The 20,273-nt window shown below is 42.4% G+C and overlaps 1 protein-coding gene across 2 annotated transcripts in view; it reads left to right on the top strand.

Moving 5' to 3' along the window:
• Positions 1-14,733, top strand: part of LOC135556548 (protein shisa-like-1a) — a 48,936-nt gene extending 34,203 nt beyond the window's left edge. Inside the window, exons 4-5 of one of the 2 annotated variants that reach the window (XM_064989843.1) lie at positions 3,357-3,668; positions 13,992-14,733. In XM_064989843.1, the coding sequence (XP_064845915.1) occupies positions 3,357-3,668; position 13,992 (313 nt within the window). In that variant the 3' untranslated portion in view covers positions 13,993-14,733. Of the gene's footprint in view, positions 1-3,356; positions 3,673-13,991 lie in introns of those variants that run through there. The other variant, XM_064989842.1, reaches the window with a different exon arrangement.
• The last annotated feature ends 5,540 nt before the right edge of the window (positions 14,734-20,273 follow it).

Below are 20,273 nucleotides of genomic sequence, written 5' to 3' on the forward strand. Positions count from 1 at the left end.
TAGCTCCCTTAACAATATCCCACTCATTGACACCATTTGACTGGTGCTCAAAGGGCACGTTGACATTGATCTACACCTACAGAGAGAATCAGAACCACAGCAGTGAAGAGCTGAGGCTTTGTTCCTGAGTGAGTGGGTGGGCTGCCATCTCTCAGCAAAGTTTAATAAAGTGCTTTAGTGTACTGTATCTTACTATACTGTACTATAGTATAATATTATATAGTATACTATAATACTGCACTACACTACAAATGTCGGTAAGACCAAGAAGCTGATTGTGGACTACAGGAGAAAGAGCAGAGACCATGCCTCCATCCACATCGACAGGGCTGTAGTGGAGCGGGTCGAGGGCTTCAAGTTCCTTGATGTCCACATCACTAAGGACTTAACGTGGTCCACACACACCTGCACAGTCGTGAAAAATTGCTCCAACCACCCAAGCCATAGACTGTTCTGGCAAACGGTACCGGAACATGGGCTCTCGGACCAACAGACTCCGTGACTGCATCTATCCGCAAGCCATAAGACTGCTAAATAGCCATAAGAATGCTAAATAGTTAATTACATGGTTACCCGGACTATCTGCACTGACTCTATCTTGCACTGACTCTATGCACACTCACAAGACTATATACATTACACACACTAAATACACGCTCACTCACACACACAAACACATACTTACACACTTTTACACTGATCATATGCTGCGGCTGCTACACTGTTCTTTATTTTACTCTTATAATAATCTATCCTGATGCCTAGGTACATTACCCTGCCATCAAGTACATATCTACCTCAAATACTTCATACCCCTGCACATTGATCTGGTACTGGTACTCCCTGAACATAGCTTCATTATTGTGTATTTTATTCCTTTTCTGTTACTATTTTTCTTTTTATTATTAGTTTTAACTGCACCTTTGGGAAGGGCTCGTAAGCAAGCATTTCACAGTAAAGTCTACACTCGTTGTATTTGGCGCATGTGACAAATTCAATTCGATTTGACTACACTGCAATGCACTAAAGAGAACAGACAGGCAGGAATGACCTCCCAGAGTGTGAAGGAGCTCAGTAAGAGAACAGACAGGGAGGAATGACCTCCCAGAGTGTGAAGGAGCTCAGTAAGAGAACAGACAGGGAGGAATGACCTCCCAGAGTGTGAAGGAGCTCAGTAAGAGAACAGACAGGCAGGAATGACCTCCCAGAGTGTGAAGGAGCTCAGTAAGAGAACAGACAGGCAGGAATGACCTCCCAGAGTGTGAAGGAGCTCAGTAAGAGAACAGACAGGGAGGAATGACCTCCCAGAGTGTGAAGGAGCTCAGTAAGAGAACAGACAGGCAGGAATGACCTCCCAGAGTGTGAAGGAGCTCAGTAAGAGAACAGACAGGGAGGAATGACCTCCCAGAATGTGAAGGAGCTCAGTAAGAGAACAGACAGGGAGGAATGACCTCCCAGAGTGTGAAGGAGCTCAGTAAGAGAACAGACAGGAAGGAATGACCTCCCAGAGTGTGAAGGAGCTCAGTAAGAGAACAGACAGGAAGGAATGACCTCCCAGAGTGTGAAGGAGCTCAGTAAGAGAACAGACAGGGAAGAATGCCCTCCTAGAGTGTAAAGGAGCTCAGTAAGAGAACAGACAGGGAAGAATGCCCTCCCAGAGTGTGAAGGAGCTCAGTAAGAGAACAGACAGGGAAGAATGACCTCCCAGAGTGTGAAGGAGCTCAGTAAGAGAACAGACAGGGAAGAATGACCTCCCAGAGTGTGAAGGAGCTCAGTAAGAGAACAGACAGGGAGGAATGACCTCCCAGAGTGTGAAGGAGCTCAGTAAGAGAACAGACAGGGAAGAATGCCCTCCCAGAGTGTGAAGGAGCTCAGTAAGAGAACAGACAGGGAAGAATGCCCTCCCAGAGTGTGAAGGAGCTCAGTAGAAGTACTCCCTGACAAACAGAAACATAGAGTGCACTCTCTCGTGCACTCTCTCTTTCTCTCCTCTAATACCCTCTCAGCGGGTGCTCTCTATGGCCAGTTACACAGCCCCTCTGGCAGGTCAGGATATTTCATCTAGTGGCTGATAACATAATGGGAGGACATTTCATCCTCCTCCGCTCTGGACTGCACAGCTGAAGTGGTGATATTTACCACTGGCCCCAGGTTAAACTGGCAATAGCTCTGGGTCTGAGACTCTGAGCGTTCTGTCTACTGTTAGGAGCATGAGCTATTCTATTATTGTAGCTTATGATTGGACCATGTACAGGTATTAGCAGGTGATGACTTCATGTGTATGCATTAGGAAAGTTGCCTTGTTTAACGTTGTCTAACATTTGTTGTTGCTGTGTGGTGAGTCTGCTCTCATCAATCTCTCCACACAGACAGCTGTCCAAACAGTCCCCTTTGCTTACTCTAGGTTCACTTAAATACACTCCTGAATGGCCCCACTGCCCTTAAACAGACAGATTTACACATCACCATAGACTGCTAAGCTATGCAAACAGTCAGCTATATGTCACACAGGCCCGGCGAGGGAAGTGAGACAAGGTAAACAGGGGTTTTATTTGGGTTTGTTTGAGTGCAGTTGCAAAGCTGGTGACCATGGTGGGTTTATTATTCCTGGTGTTGTGAAATATCTACAACACCATCCAAGGAGCTATTTGGTCAGCATGTTATGCATTAGACCAGGGTTTCCCAAACTCGAACTTCGGGACCCCAAGGGGTGCACGTTTTGGTTTTTACCCTAGCACTACACAGCTGATAATAATCAACTAATAATCAAGCTTTGGTGTTCCCTCCATATGATAAACCTCACTTTGGCCGTAATATCCTCTCTCGACTGTCTTTCTTGGTCAGAATGATAATTTTATGTCGACTTTGGAGTTTTGCATTCTAATAGGAATGGGTAGTGTCTTCCTGGGTAGTCCCTTTTCTAATGCACAGCTCTGCTCCGTAAAACCATCATCTTAGTAGCACATCCTCGAGACATTTATTACAAGTCTCATTCATAACGCTGTTCGTGGAGGTAGAGTGTAATTGGAAACTATTTGCACTCATTTTTACCTTGCAGCGATTTATGGATTGGAGAGTGAATCCCGCAAATGGTTTAATGCACCACATAAATCCTTATGGCGTGTGAAATACATTAAATGTGTTGGTGTTGAATTCTGGGACAAAATATTGAAGAGCAATGAAGTTATTAAAATGGAGAGGCTATGAGAGTGCCGTTTACATCTCAGTAAAGCACTCCCTTTACCGTAATATCAAATTACAAAAAAATATGCTTGAAATGCAACATACAAATATTTTGAATTATATTTCACGCCATTCTCACTCCGTCTCTCTCTTCACCTATCTGTTCTCTACAGTAACTACACAGCCCTAGTAGGAGTGTGGATCTATGGCTTCTTCGTCATGGTGCTGCTAGCCCTGGACTTCCTCTACTACTCGGCCATGAACTATGAGCTGTGTCGGGTTTACCTAGAGAAGTGGGGTCTGGGAGGGCGCTGGCTGAAGAAGGCTCGGAGCCAGTGGCACCGGCCGGTCCCAGGAGAGGAGAGTGAGATCCAGAACCAGGCCCAGGGTCACCCCATGACCCTCAGTCACCACCACCCCAGACACAGCCTCAGAGGCGAAGGCCAGAGCCCCACGCTCCTCCCCTACCACACACCGACCGTCTGGTGAGTCACCCCATCACACAGTGGATGTCCATTCAGACTCATTGTGCATTAAACAGTATGGACTTGTATAGAGTTGTCAGGATCAGGAAAGTAACACTTTTCAAATGCCATTTGGTGCTCATGATTAAATGATATACAGCAGAAAGCACAAGGGAGCCTAGCACATTCTCCCTCAGGGTTCATCACCTCACGTTGTCTTGCTCTATGTCTCATTGAATGTTACAATGTTGCTAAGTGAAAGTTACCATAGCAAACCATCAGCACAATATTTCTCCCTAAGAAAAGATTTGGCATCTCCAGCATAGACCAAGTTTCAATACGGGGAATAAATCGAATTTATCCCTAGAGTCCCGGGAACATTTTAAGCATTTAAAACACAGAGAGTGCTCCAGGACACACAAAGAGTTGTCGAATCATACAAACTGTGTACCTGTATAATAAAGCCAAATGACCAAATTTGCTAAGCTTGCTAGATAACCTCCTTCAACGAATGACAGAATATCTCATATACAGATAGCAGATCAGCTAATGAATAAGAGGGAGTGGAAATTGTTTAAATACCAACTCCGTTTTAAAAACTCTCATACCATTTGTTGATCACACATTCTCTAGTGAAGCTCTAAGCAAGTATGAGACGGCGCAGAGTAGCAGGGAAATGTTATAGAGGTATCTTGACATGCAGGCGAGAGAGGTGTTTTGATCATGCAACCTATGGATTACAGAATAAGGTTAGGAATGTTCATGTGAGACAGGAGTCAGGATTTTGGGAGAAGTGGGATTTGGACTGGAAAGGAAAATAGCCTAGGCTGTAGGACGGGAGAAGGTCGAATTTCCCCTCATGCCTCTTGGAATTGTTAACAAACTTAAAGTTTGTAACCAGGTTTCCATCCAACCATTTTATGCAAGTAAAGTAGCTTACATGTTGGATAAAAAAAATACAACAGGCTTGATGGGAACAGCTAATTTATCTGTAAACTTTCCTTTTGTTGACAAAACTAAATACGCTAGACAAGGAGGTATCTTTTTGTGTCAGCAAAATGTGAGAAATGGCAGTGGTCCAAAATTACACAAAGCATTATTTACCATTTCATTACTGTTACAGTGCAATATGGTTGTTAATTGGATTCCTTCCTGATATTTCTTGATTTGTATAATTTTTTATTACTGTGTACAGTTGACATTTTACTGCATTGTTTAGAGCTAGTAACATAAGCATTTTGCTGCACCCTCTACAACATCTGCTAATCTGTGTAAGCGACCAATAAACTTTTATTTGATTGCCCCCAAACGCTTTGTAGGATGATGGGAATCAGAAACACTGAGCCTCGCCACACTCTCATGCCCTCACCTGTTCTAAACTTACACACACACACACACACACACACACACACACACACACACACACACACACACACACACACACACACACACACACACACACACACACACACACACACACACACACACATACTCACTTGTGTCACATCTTCCCACACACACATGCAGTCACCTACTCTATACCATATCATGTCTCAACACGCTCCTTCAGTCACCACTTAGAGGAGGAAAGTGAGAGACAACCTCGACCCACATAGTGCATTTGGAAAGTAACCAGACCCCTTGACTTTTTCCACATTTTGTTATGTTACAGCCTTATTCTAAAATGGATTATAAAATAATACGTCCTCATCACAATACCCCATAATGACAAAGCAATAACAGGTTTTTAGAAATGTTTAGAACATTTACATAACTATTCAGACCCTTTGCTCAGTACTTTCTTCAAGCACCTTTGCCAGCTATTACAGCTTTGAGTCTTCTTGGGTATGACACTACAAGCTTGACACATCTGGATTTGGGGAGTTTCTCCTATTCTTCTCTGCAGATTCTCTCAAGCTCTGTCGGGTTGGAAAGGGAGTGTCGCTGCACAGCTATTTTCAGGTCTCTCCAGATATTAGGTCGATTTAAAGTCCGGGGTCTGTCTGGGCCACTCAATAACATTCAGAGACTTGTCCTGAAGCTACTCCTGCATTGTCTTGGCTGTGTACTTAGGGTCATTGTCCTGTTGGAAGGTAAACCTTTGCCCCAGTCTGAGGTCCTGAGCGCTCTGGAGCAGGTTTTCATCAGGATCTCTCTGTACTTTGCTCCGTTCATCTTTCCCTTGATCCTGACTAGTCTCCCAATCCCTGCCGCTGAAAAACATCCCCACAGCATGATGCTGCCACCACCATGCTTCAGGGGTGGTGCAAGGTTTTCTCCAGACCTGATGCTTGGCATTCAGGTCAAATAGTTCAATCTTGGTTTCATCAGACCAGAGAATCTTGTTTCTCATGGTCTGAGAGTCGTTTAGGTACCTTTGACAAACTTCAGCACTCCTTTTACTGAGGAGTGGCATCTGTCTGCACACTATCATGAAGACCTGATGGTGGAGTGCTGAAGAGATCGTTGTTCTACTGGAAGGTTCTCCCTTCTCCACAGAGGAACTCTGGAGCTCTGTCAAAGTGACCACCAAGTTCTTGGTCACCTCCCTGACCAAGGCCCTTCTCCGCCGATTGCTGAGTTTGGCCAGGCGGCCAGTTCTAGGAAGAGTCTTGGTGGTTCCAATGCTCCAAGAATGCCTCAACACAATTGGAGCTCTACGGACAATTCCTTTAACCTCATGGCTTGGATTTTGTTCTGAAATGCACTGTCATCTGTGGGACCTTATATAGACAGGCGTGTGTGCCTTTTCAAATCCATTGAATTTACCACAGGTGGACTCCAATCAAGTTATAGAAACATCTCAAGGTTGATCACTAGAAAAAGGATGTGCCTGAGCTCAATTTCAAATCTCATAGCAAATGGTCTGTATTCTTATTTAAGTAAGATATTTCTATTTTTTATATATATATAAATTTGCAAAAATGTCTAAACACCTGTTTTTACTTTGTCATTATGGGATATTGTGTGTAGATTGATGAAGGAAAACAATATTTTATCAATTTTAGAATAAGGCTGTAACATAAAAAAATGTGGAAAAAGTCTAGGGGTATGAATACTTTTCGAATGCACTGTATATCTGTCTTCAAGGAATTCAAAGACCAACTGGAAGAATAACCTCAATCAAAAATGTAATGTCAATAAAATAAAAAAATGTCATGTTAATCAGAACAAACTCAATCTTCATCAAAGGGTTGGATCAACACAGTCAGAATATTAGTCAGAACAACCTCAATCTTCATCAAAGGATTGAATCAATCTCTGTCTCAGACATTCTCTTGGTGTCGAGGAGCTGGCTTGTATTCAAAACACAGAGCTCTCACTACGAGCCAGACAGCCGGACAGCCAGAACGGCAGACAGACAGACACCAGTCCTCTGGCCAAGCCCTCTCTCTGACTGTCTATGATAACTTAATGAGAGCAGAGATATGACAAATGGGTTTTTTGGCCGTACCAGACCGTCAGAGTCAGGGTTCTGACACAGACAGGAGAGCTGAGACAGAATCTGTCCTAGCGGTGAACACATTCCTAGTAACTACCAGTGGGACATGTTCTTAGGAACACCTGTCCATAGAGCCTGTCCCAATGATGAATATATGCCTAATTATACTGAACAAAATATAAATGCAACATGTAAAAAGTTGGTCCCATGTTTCATGACCTGAAATAAAATATCCTAGAAATGTTCTATAGGCACAAAAACCTTATTTCTCTCAAATGGTGTGCACAAATTTGTTTTTATCCCTGTTAGTGAGCATTTCTCATTTGCCAAGATAATCTATCCACCTGACAAGTGTGGCATATCAAGAAGATGATTAAACAGCATGATCATTACACAGGTGTACCTTGTGCAGGAGACTATAAAAGGCCACTCTAAAAAGTGCCACACAACACAATTCCACAAATGTCTCAAGTTTTGAGGGAGCGTGCAATTGGCATGCTGACTGCAGGAATGTCCACAAGAGCTGTTGCCAGATAATGTAATGTTAATTTCTGTACCACTCTTATTTTCTTAGAATAAGATTAGCTTAATTATTGACATAAATTCCCTGAGAACCTGCACTAGCACATGGTTATATTAACAGTATTGCATGTCGCCTAATTTTGGCCAGCTAAAAGCCTAACCACCGATCAAGCAACAATATTGACGAAATGTTAAAATCCTGTTGCTGCATGACTATTTTGCTGTGACAATACTGGTCAAACACCTGTGCCACCAGACATGTCCACAGAGGCCCGTTGTTAGAGAGAGCAGTCAGTTCAGTCTGAGAGGCCTCATCCGTCTCTGTCAGGGATGCTTCACTCCTACTGGAAACAGCTTCACACAGAACATACGGTCTTTGAAAATGGATCAGGTTTGGCTCAGGATTCACATTGTGGATAAAAGACAAAGTAGGCCTATAGGAAGGTAGCATCCATAGGCTACCTGATGGTAATACGTGCTGCTGTAATAGATGATTGGTAGTGAAGACTTTGCATTATGACTCCGTAAGGTTGTTATGGATGTGTTAGCAACAGTATGATCTCGTTCTGAAAATAAAGATGTAATATTTGACAAAACATTTGATTGTTTAGAGTAAGCTGAGTTTGGCTTAGGAAGTTCAAAGCGAGTGCTTTCAGTGAGCATTCATTTGCACGACATTTTCATAATCTGTACAAGTTATGAATAACAAATCATGTTTTCTTCCAAATGATACAAACATTGAGATGATACCATCTCAAAGACTGAGGCTAAAGGCTCTGTTCAATCACAAGCTGTTTTTCTGGTATGAGATGAAAATAACATTGTTATTGTCTTACACTGCAAATTCTATAATCGGTTATGACTGAATAGGATCCAAAGTTTGTTGCCCAAATAAATACACAAAAAATCATCAGATGGTCTTGAGTTAAGTTGCAAGCGAGAGAGCCGTAACCCCAGGGACAGGGAGGATGATGGGTAAATGGCTGAGAATTAAATTTATACTTAGAGGAACATCTGTTTGTTGGTCGGATGTAAACCAACAGAAATAGGGGTCAAAGGTCACCAAACTGAAGCATAATCTACAACCATTCTTTTTAAACTTTTATTGAACTAGGCAGGTCAGTTAAAAGCAAATTCTTATTTTCAATGACAAACAGTGGGTTAACTGCCTTGTTCAGGGGTAGAATGACAAATGTTTACCTTGTCAGCTCAGGGATTCGATTTTGCAACCTTCCGGTTACTAGTCCAACACTCTAACCACTAGGCTACCTGCCACAACAATACTTAGTATCAGATTATTGCTCTGCATCTATTTCTTTGTGGGAAGGAATTGCAGCATGGCAAGTTAATGTGTGGGAACACTGTTTACCATAATCCCAGGTAGCAGATAACGTTGTGAGAACCATATGTTTCTTAGAGCTTGGTGAGAACATGGTGGCTGTTTTGTTATTTTGCATACAACCTTCCCACAATGCTCTGGGAATGGTGCAGGATACCCAGCTAGCACATAATGTTCTTAGAACCATGTTTCTTAGGTGGGAATTTCAGTACATAACGTAACATACATCATTTTCTACAGGTTTCCTCGTGGTTCTATTCAAAGTCATGATCTCAGAACATTCAGAGAGTATTAAGAAACAACGTTCTGTGGGAATTTCAGTGCTTCAGCATAATGTTTTTCTACAGTTTCTCTCCATAGTTCTATTTAAAGTCATGTTCTCAGAAAATTAAGAAAACTTTCCACAAAAAAACACAAGAAAACATTAGTAATGTTCAAATAGCATAGTGTCACGACTGTTGAAGGAACTGGACCATGGCGCAGCGTGGTGGGCGTACATGTTCTTTAATTAAGAAAAGACGCAAAACAAAACAATACACACTACAAAACTAAACCGTGAAGCTTAAGGCTAAGTGCCATAAAGTACGTCAACTTCCCACAAACACAGGTGGGGAAAAGGGTACCTAAGTATGGTTCCCAATCAGAGACAACGATAGACAGCTGTCCCTGATTGAGAACCATACCCAGCCAAAACATAGAAATAGAAAATCATATAAACACAAAACATAGAATGCCCACCCCAACTCACGCCCTGACCAAACCAAAATAGAGACATAAAAAGGATCTCTAAGGTCAGGGAATGACACTAAGAATGTTATTTAAAAACATATACATTCCGTTTCCAGTCCCAACAAAACTATCTCTATCCTCTATCTTGTTAAGTGTGTGATCTTATTGATTGAGTGCTTGTTTCCTTTGAAATGGGGTCTGTTTGAATGACAAAAATGAACAGCTTTGTTTCAAAAAAACATTGCACGCCAGCTCCATCCTGGGGGCGCAGTGGACTAATTCCATGGAAGAGCATTGGTTTGAATCTCACTGACGTTACTAAAAGTCTTTCTGAAACATGTTCTGAGAACGTTATTTAATTACCTTCAAATAACCTAGAATTTCCATTCTCAGAACGTTAATAAAACCTCCCAGGAACACTTTCAGGGAACCCTGCAACCTAAAGATTAACGTTACCAGAACAGGCAAAATGTTCACTTCGGTTCTCAGAAAGTTTACAAAAACGTTCAGTCAGGAAACTTATGGCTTCGTTCCCAGAACCAATGGGGAACCAAAAGTGTACGTTCCTACAACTTCTAAGGAACCACATTTTCTTGCTGGGATTCTACTTGAGAAGGCTGTTATGTGTGCACAGACTTAAATCTGTTATTGGCTCAGCGTAGGCGGTCTGGGAATCTGATATTACTTTCTCCATGGATAGATTTATAAAAATTCTGCTGTTCAGGTATTGAAGTCAGCCTAAACAAATACAGAATGCTTAACCAGGTACTGTATGTTCTATCTAAAAGGAAGAGGAAATGGAAATGGAAAGGAAATGCATGGATGAGCAGAAAGCATAATCAGTTACTCATGCACAGTCATGTATTTACAGGAACAGATAGGTCCAATATAGATAACAGACAACAAGTCCCCATTGGTTAAGTGGAACAAATAATATGCACAGTGGGATCATGACAGTATCAAGTATGCCATGATTGATAAGAAGCTGTGGACTATATTGGCTCATAACAGGAAAAAGATCCAAGGCTTTGGTATGCTTTCTTTGACAATTTGTGCATGGAGAGCACATGAGCACATGGCCACATAACTGATATATTTTTGACATTGTGGTCCACTGGGGCCCTGTAGCAAGCCTTTACACAGCAGTAAACACACACAGCTGTTCCTGGAAGCTCCCAGCACAGCGCAAATAAAAAACACTCAGAGCTCAATAATGAAACGGGATCTCCTCCTGACAGTTACAGATGTAGGATCTTAATTTGGTCACCCTGTTGCAGGATAACTTTCAGAAAATGTAATACTTTTTAGGTTCAAAAAGGCTTCTGACGTTTGTAATTTCCATTTCAGATTTCCCCTTACAAAAAAAGGATCAATGCCTACAAAAATGTCCATTCATTATAATGCACATAATAATTCACATTTGCTGTTGCTGTAGGATTATTTTTCTGCTACAGCAAACTGTCTTAAATTAAGATCCCACATCTGTACAATGTCTCAGATCTGGTTCGAATGTCTGGTCATATTAAGGCCAAGCACCACATGCTGAAATTAAATTTTTGCATCTAGCTGTCAGTATTTATATTTGTTTGTATTTTGGGCCATTAATATTAGTATTTTCAAAAAGTCAACATAAAAATGTCAAAAACTTGAAAAAATTTATATTTTCGTTAGTTTATCATACTACCGTCATTAACATTTGAATGCATTTGAAACACTTTAGAATGAACATACACCAATCATGTCAAAGCTCACTACAGTAAAGGGTCATTCAGCAGTTGAAACAACAATAAAGTGTTTTCTCTGCCCTGGTTTTTATAAAAAGCTAAGGGAAAGGCCTGGAAAAACTGAACCACTTTCAAATTCATAGAGAGTGCTAAAGGAATTATATAAAATGTATAGTTTAACCATGTTTTGATGCTATATAATATTTGTTTACATTTACTTTGTTTACAAACATTGTAGTAAAACACGCTTATAATTTCATTTCTGATGGGGTACAGCTGTTGAACTAAGCTCATGAGGCATTTGTAAGTTATATTCTTCAAGAATCAATGGGTACATATCATAAAAAAATGTATACAAAATGAAACGGGGAAAAGTTGATTGTGGTATGATTAAGGGGGAAAAACGACCCTATGAGGGTGTGGTGCCTGGCCTCAAGGCCAGTTGTCCCTGCCCAGGGGTGGGGTGATAACCCTTAACTCTCTTGATACCATCGGATCACACATGTGTGATGGACCCCTTACCAGAGAGAGGTCCTGGATTCAGTTTTGTGATGTTGGCAGATTGAGCCTTCCCTTTTCTATGATTAGTGCTGCTCTTTGGATTCCTCATGTTCCCATACTGATACTAACTTAGTATGATGCCTCAGAGCATTATAAAAAAAATAGCTTAACTGCAATATAATTTAGGTCAGAATCTAGGTTTTAGGTTTTATAATACAGTATGTGAGCGATGATCAAGCTGCTCAGGGCTTGGTGTGTACAGATGTAGGATCTTAATTTGATAACTCTTTAGTTGCTGAGAATTTTCCTGTACAGCAGGAAATGCAAACTACTGTAGCATCGACAGTGTGAAAACTGAATAAGCAGCCAGCAGCATTTCATATCATATTAATGCATGTTAACCATAGCGAGAGATGAAGCTCTATCTCCATGGTGATTATCACCAGAACATTTGGCATCGGATCACAGCAACCAGGCCCGGTGCCATATGGACCTCCCATCTCCTGGGTGATGCCTGCCTGCATGCCAGGCAGCCTCACCAGGCCAGCTAGGGTCATCTATAGCAGAGTCGACCAAACGAGGTGGCATCTGTCACCACAATCATAGGCCCTGACTCAGAGCTGAGTCGTCTGCCTGACCGTCACCTGACAGTCATTTCCAGTCAGGCCCCTGTGGCTAAGATACACAAAAGTATGTGGACACCCCTAAAAAATGTGTGGATTTGGCTATTTCAGCCACACCCATTGTTGACATGTTTATAAAGTCAAGCAAACATTTATGCATTCTCCATAGACAAACGTTGGCAGTAGAATGTCCTGCACTGAAGAGCTCAGTGACTTTCAATGTGGCACCTTCCAACAAGTCAGTTCGTCTAATTTCTGCCTTGCTTGAGCTGCCCCAGTCAACTGTAAGTGCTGTTACTGTGAAGTGGAAACATCTAGGAGCAACAACGGCTCAGCCGAGAAGTTTGAAGCTACACAAGCCCACAGTCGTCTGTCCTCGGTTGCAAAACTCACTACTGAGTTCCAAACTGCCTCTGGAAGCAACGTCAGCACAAGAACTGTTCATCAGGAGCTTCATGAAATGGGTTTCCATGGCCGAGCAGCCACACACAAGCCTAAGATCATCATGCGCAATGCCAAGTGTCAGTGGAGTGGTGTAAATTTAGCTGGAATTGGGCTCCGGAGCATTGGAAACGCGTTCTCTCGAATGATGAATCACGCTTCATCATCTGACAGGCCAACAACTCTGGGTTTGGTAGATGCCAGGAGATCGCTACCTGCCTGAATGCATAGTGCCATCCGTAACGTTTGGTGGAGGAGGAATAATGGTCTGGGGCTGTTTTTCATGGTTCGGGCTAGGCCCCTTAGTTCCAGTGAAAGGAAATCTTAACGCTACAGCATACAATGATATTCTAGACGATTCTGTACTTTCAACTTTGTTGCAATAGTTTGAAGTAGGCCCTTTCGTGTTTCAACACGACAATGCCCCCGTGCACAAAGTGAAATCCATACAGAAAAGTTTTGTAGAGATTGGCGTGGAAGAACTTGACTGTCCTGCACAGAGCTCTGACCTCAACCCCATCGAACACCTTTGGGTTGAAATGGAACGCCAACTGCGAGACAAGCCTAATTGCCCAACATCAGTGCCCAACCTCACTAATGCTCTTGTGGCTAAAGTGGAGGCAAGTCACCACAGCAATGTTCCAACATCTAGTGGAAAGCCTTCCCAGAAGAGTGGAAGCTCTTATAGCAGCAAAGGAGGGAACCAACTCCATATTAATGCCCAAGTTTCTGGAATGAGATATTTGACGGGCAGGTGTCCACATACTTTTGTCATGTAGTGTATCACCATGGAGAGGAATGGTTGTTGCTTTTATTGTTCACTCCATTGTAATTAAAAAAAAGATAACAACAATAATGATAAATTGCCTTTTCCCCACTGGCCTTGTCCAATGCAAACATACAACAGCGGAGAACGCTGAAACTAGAGTATACAACATGTGTCTAATTCATTTATCGCTTGTACTGTCAATACCATCGTTATAAGGGTTTTAATAGTGTATCACTGTCTTTTTTCCCATTCAGAGTGAAGCTGCAAGAGGATGAATGAGTAGAAGAGTAGAGAGCAGCGACGCCGGGCAGAGGATAGCACGGCTCAGACACCTGTCTCTGTCTGCCTGGATTATTGACACAGTAACATACCACAGGGTGGCTGGCCCTACGGAAGCTAGTGGCTAGCTAGCAGTTCCTGCTCACCTCCATTCCTCTGAGCTTCTACACACAGGGCATTGGAGGATAGAGTATGACAAAACGTCTAGACTACAACAGAAGGCCCAGGTGAATGGAGCTGCTGCTACCCAAACACTGCTAAGGACCAGGCCACAGGCACTGAAACTGATCATGTATACCCCTGCCTGGGCTGGAACTGTTCTAATAAGAAACCAATGGAGACTTGAAGTGAACTGGATGAAATGTGGTTACAAACGAGGGGGCTTTGTTTGATTTGTGTGTTTGAGTGTTGATTGCACTTGGTTGCTGTGTGGGTTTAATTCAGTAGTAGTCAAAAGAAGTTGTGGGAGTACTGTATCTATTGGGGATTTATTTAAAGTAAACTAGTCAGGAACTTTCTATGAGTGGTAAACATCCTAGACGATTCACCATGGAGGTTGACACTGAGCATCTTGAAGACAGACAACAGCGACAAATGACTCACCTGAATTGAGCGATATCTCTATTCTACAGTGTCAGCCTGTCTTCAGAAAAGGCCTTTGTGTGTATTTTGTGATCTTATTATTTTTCTAATTAAACATAAGTTGGTGAAGTTTTCTCTACTACAACCTTCACAAATTGATGTCCAGTCCTTTTCCTGTCCAGGCTTTATTTAAAGAGACCCATTAAGAATAATGATAAAAATATATATTAATTTGGTTCATTTAAATTATAAGCACCAATGTCCCATACCGGTAATAGCCATTGAGAGCCCTGACCTAAATGAGAACATAGACCATCTCACACACAGAGCAATCACTGAATTGAATCTGAGGCTGCATCCCAAATGGCATCCTATTCCCTATATAGTGCACTACATTTGGTTGGGCTCAGGTCAACAGTAATGCACTATATAGGGAATAGGGTGTCATTTGGGATGTAGACCCAGGATCTCTCTGCAGGATAGATTTAATTACAAGGTGAAGTCTATGGAAAGGAAATATGTCAACATAATAAAACCTTACTGAACACAGTGGTCTTCCCCTTCAAGCCACCTTGTCAGCTTAGCAATGAGCAAGAGTGGAGTGCAGACAAAATAATCACTTCAGTGAAAAAGAAAGGTGTTAGGAACCGCACAGGGATGGAATAAAGCTGTGCTCAGTGCTTAACTAATTGCTGACATATACTGTACTTTCCGATTGATACATAAAGTACAGCCTTGTGGTGTTGGGAGGGGGGAGAGAGAATAAAGCATATGTTTGTGTCAGCAGGCTGGGAGGCGGAAGGATTGTGATGGAGGAAGACAGGAGGCTCATAGAGAAAAGGGTTCCAAAAGGGTTCTGCTGCTGTCCCCATAGGAGAACCCTTTTTGGTTCCAGGTAGAACTATTTTGGGTTCCATATAGTACCCTCTGTGGAAAGGGTTCTACATCGATCCCAAAAGGTTTGTACCTGGAATAGAAAGGATTCTACCTGGAACCAAAAGGGGTTCTTCAAAGGGTTCTCCGATGGGGACAGCCGAAGAACCCTTTTTGGATCCAGAAATCACTTCTTTCTAAGAGCGTATACAGTGCAGTACAGGGGTGGGTCTCTCTTCACTCTCCCCCGATTCTGCAGCTGTTACCTGGATATCTGGCAGCTGCACAGCCAGTACATTACGTGCAGAGAATTCCTGGACCGTACCAACCATGCAGCACTGCAGTGTCCTTGGTAGGGGCCAATAAAAATGGCAGAACTATACACATTTCTGTTATAAGAATGACCCTTGCTGACATTATAATCTGTTGTAATCAGCAATAAAGTTCAGATTTGGTCAGTTTGAGTTAACTTCCGTACACTAAAAGGCTACAATCTAACTGCGTGGCTGCTCCAGTGGACTTGTATCCTGTGCTGATATGTTTCAAGTTTCAATGTTGATTCGCCACGGGCACAGAATGCAACAGTACAGAGAAATTCTTACTTAAGAGCTCTTTCCCAACAGTGCAGTACTAATAATATGGATAATCATAGAAATATATCCTTTTTAAAACACAAGAAGTGCGATATAAGTTGACTTGTACCTAGTGCTGAGATGTACCTAGTGTGACCAACTGAAATAATTGGGTTGGACTGGACTGGCAAGCTATCTCTTTCTCTCTTCCTCTTTCCTTCCTTCATTTCTTCCCTCTCTCTCTCTCTTCTCTCTCTCTCTTTCTGTCACTACCTCTCTCTTTCTGTCACTCCCTCTCCTATCTCTCCCTCCCCCTTTCCCTCTCTCCCCCTCTCTCTTCTCTCTCCCCCGCTCCCTTCTTCCATCCGCCGCCTCCTTTCCTACCTCCCTCCCTCCTGCAGAAAGTGAGAGAGAGCAGTGGCAGCAGCTAGGAAACTGGGAGGAGCAGGAATTTTAAACAGCTGCTGCAATACAAAGGGGATTTAATTTGGCTCAAAGCAGGGGAAATGGCAGAGATCAGATATGCTAGGGAACACACGTCTCCTCTGCTGTAACAAAGCAAAGCTACTGTGAGCAGGGACTTCCTTTTCCATCGACAAAGGCAGTCGTGATAAATAGGGAAATGCCCCTTCCCTAGCAACCCACTGGGCGCACAGACTTCAGTCAAACATCTAGTAAACAGCTGTGGACTAACAGTGAAATGCATACTCATGGTCCGTTCCCAACAGTGCAGAGAGAAAGAAAATAGAGAAATAATACAAAAGTAAAACACGTAATATTAAAAGTAATAATAGATACATAATGAGTAACAATAACTTGTCTATATACAAGGAGGACCAGTACTGAGTCACTGTGCAGGGGTACGAGGTAATTGAGGTAGATATGTACATATAACTAGGGATAAAGTGACATAGTGAACAGTAGCAGCAACGTATGTAATGAGTCAAAAAAAGTGAGTGCAAAATGGGTCAATGCAGATAGTTAACTACTTAACGAAATAGCTACCAGGACTAACTGTTTAGCAGTCTTATGGCTTGGGGGTAGAAGCTGTTCAGGGTGTTGTTGGTTCTAGACTCGGTGTATCGGTACCTCTTGCTTGAGGTTGCCGTAGAGTAAATCTCCACCTGTACAAAGAAGCTTTGTAGTGATTTGTCGGTACCTCACTGTGGGTGTGGTGATGATGATAACGTAGAGTTATGAGTTGAATTGTTTCTGCACTTGTTAACTTTGTATTGTTCCACCAGGGAGAAATAAAGTTGTATCTTTTCCAGTGTGTTTAAACATTTCTGTGTGTATGCTGCTCTTTTTTAAACTCAGAATCTCAAAGCCCAAAACATAAAAGTAGAATAAAGTTTGTTCCAGATGTTGTGTTTGGCTAGAGCATTCTGTCTGAGTCAAAGCAGTTGCCTGTAGCTGCCACCCATAGCCTGGTGAATCACACAACCCAGGCAGCCAGACTATGACCTGAGACATCATTAAGGCCAGGAGATGACAGGCCAGAGAGAAGCAGACAGACGGAGACACAGACAGTCATGTCACGCCTAAATACCTTGTTACCTAGAATCCTGTCTGCCACAGCTGAAGAAGGGTCTCAGATGCCAGAGTATCCAAGGAGATGGCAAGGTTTGTTAGCAAGAAGTATTTTCAGCTTTTTCATTAATCAGCTTTCTCTCTCTCTCCAAAATTCTCACTTTTTTTTTTTACCTCCGACTCTGTTCAATACGCATTTTCTCTTCTCTCCTCATCCCACCAGTCTGTCCTTCACTCTCTTCCTTTCTTCCTTTTCTTCTCCTAAACACATCCATCTGCCTTGCTCCCCATCACTTCCACATTTTCCGAGGCCTTCCTCCCTCCCTGTTTCATTGCTATGATAGCATTATTGAGGGAAAAGACCAGAGGGACAAAGACTTTATAATGAACCTCGTAAGATAGTTAATCCCATTCATCACTATGAAAAACAAAACATTTCTTCGATCTCCCACTGTTCCAGAGGAGCAGGACAAAGCATCACTCTGGCTGCTGGCATGATGGCATCCATCTATCAAAACCCCATTAGACCGTCCCATCGCTAGCATCTACCACCCTGCCCACTCAGCCCTCTCTGAGGCAGGCAGAGAGCCCTTCTGTGGCGCAGAGCCCACGTTAAGTGGATCTTAATGTTGCCATTTCATGCCATTTGTCTAAATGTAATGTGATAAAGCCCATTTCGAAGGCCCTATCCGGCCCACTGTTATCAGATTATCATTACAGTGCCATTGGTGATCAGATGTCACTCAAAGAGGGAGACACCCACAGGGGGTGGAGAATAGAGAAGTGGGTAGGGGGAGAGGGGGGAGGAAGGGGAGAAGAGCAGAAGAGAGGAGAGCTGAAGTAGCCGATTGTGAATTTCGGTAAACTAGTCAAATTGTCTCCCTTACTCAGATAACTTTCATGTGTAGATGAATATCTTCATAATAGCACCAAGCATAAACAATAAATATTGTAGCTACCTTTGCACTGCCTCCACAGTCAGCCCTATTTTCCACAGTTTGACGTTTATTATCATGAATCTTGCCCTGGAGGCAGAACTGAGCGATTTCTGCTAGATGGGCCAGCTGCAAAGTCCAAATTGGCTATATTATAAGAAATGTCACTTTTGGTCTTATTTTAAGGTTAGAGTTAGGCATTAAGGTTAGCAGTGTGGTTACGGTTCGGGCTAGGTTTAAAAGTAGTTTTTATAACTTAGGCACAGGCCTACTAGTGACCATTCTGCCTAGCTGCCTCCAGGTCAAGATTCATGCAATAAATGCCAACCTACCTATTTTCCCATCAACTGAACTCAGCCCTAAACAAGACTGACAGCCCTTATTCACTATTCCATTTATTGTAATTTCAGACCTTTGTGTCTACCACTAAGTGCTGAGAATCCTCAAGGATCTGACCTCTGACCATCTGCTATGCCTGTCTTAAATGTTTTGAATGTCCACAATTTTCATCAGGCAAATCTAACTGCCATTCCCCTGAGACGGGGGAGTTCAAGGGCAGTAAATTGGAAGGCTGGCCCGAAAACATTGAGTGAAGAGAAACCATTCTGGTGACCCGACAGCACACTTAAACTGTCTGCTGACACGGGCTATTTACATGATGAAGAGGGGGAACACAAACCTGCCCAGGACCACTCTCTCTCTCTGTCTGCCCTCTGAGAAGTGTGACATTGAGCTGTAATGAACGTGTGCCTGAGCATCAGTCTCAGAATCTTACAACACAATATGATACTCACTCAAACACTCACACATACGTTCGCTATTTCAGTTCAGCTAGCTACAATACGAGGAACTATAATTCATAACTTTATTGAAACTATAACTTTATTGAAACAGTTCACAAACCTTTTCTATAGAAAATCATTCATATTAAAAAATATGTATATCTTTATTTTGGCCAAGTAAGAAAAGAGCTGAGACAAAGGACTTCCCATGTTTTCACCTTGTTACATCCTCCTCCACATTCTGTACATTCTCATCTGCTCTTAAACAGAGTATATAGGACCTCCTATATCTAGAAGAGAGGCAGTCAGAGACTGATTTATGCTTTGACAGCACCTACAACCACTAGAGCATTGATAATGGGGGTCAGGTGGGTGCATTTAGCGACATTGGCACAAAAAGTCAAATGCAGCATCATTGTCACATTCTGACCTTTATTTCCTTTGTTTTGTCTTTATTTAGTATGGTCAGGGCGTGAGTTGGGTGGGCAGTCTGTTTGTTTTTCTATGTTTGGTTCCTGTTTCGGCCTAGTATGGTTCTCAATCAGAGGCAGGTGTCGTTAGTTGTCTCTGATTGAGAATCATACTTAGGTAGCCTGGGTTTCACTGTTGGTTTGTGGGTGTTTGTTTCCGTGTGTGTGTTTGTCGCCACACGGTACTGTTTCGGTTTTTGTAGATTTCACGTTATCGTTTATTGTTTTTGTTCGAGTGTTAATTTGTCTTCATTAAAAACATTATGGACACTTACCACGCTGCATCTTGGTCCGATCCTTACTCCTCTTCAGACGAAGAGGAGATCTGCCGTAACAATCATATGATGCAAAATGCATCATACCAGTTGTATTTCTGTATTTTGAAAGTTACACATCTTGAAAACTTGATTGCTGACATGCAAAATATTTTGGGACTATGTCAACAATGGACTACTGAAACAAATACCAAAATACAGTTTTTCAGTGGAGTTTTCCTTTAAAGTGGGTCACAAA

This window comes from Oncorhynchus masou, chromosome 15, assembly GCF_036934945.1.
Source record: "Oncorhynchus masou masou isolate Uvic2021 chromosome 15, UVic_Omas_1.1, whole genome shotgun sequence".
NCBI lineage: Eukaryota > Metazoa > Chordata > Actinopteri > Salmoniformes > Salmonidae > Oncorhynchus > Oncorhynchus masou.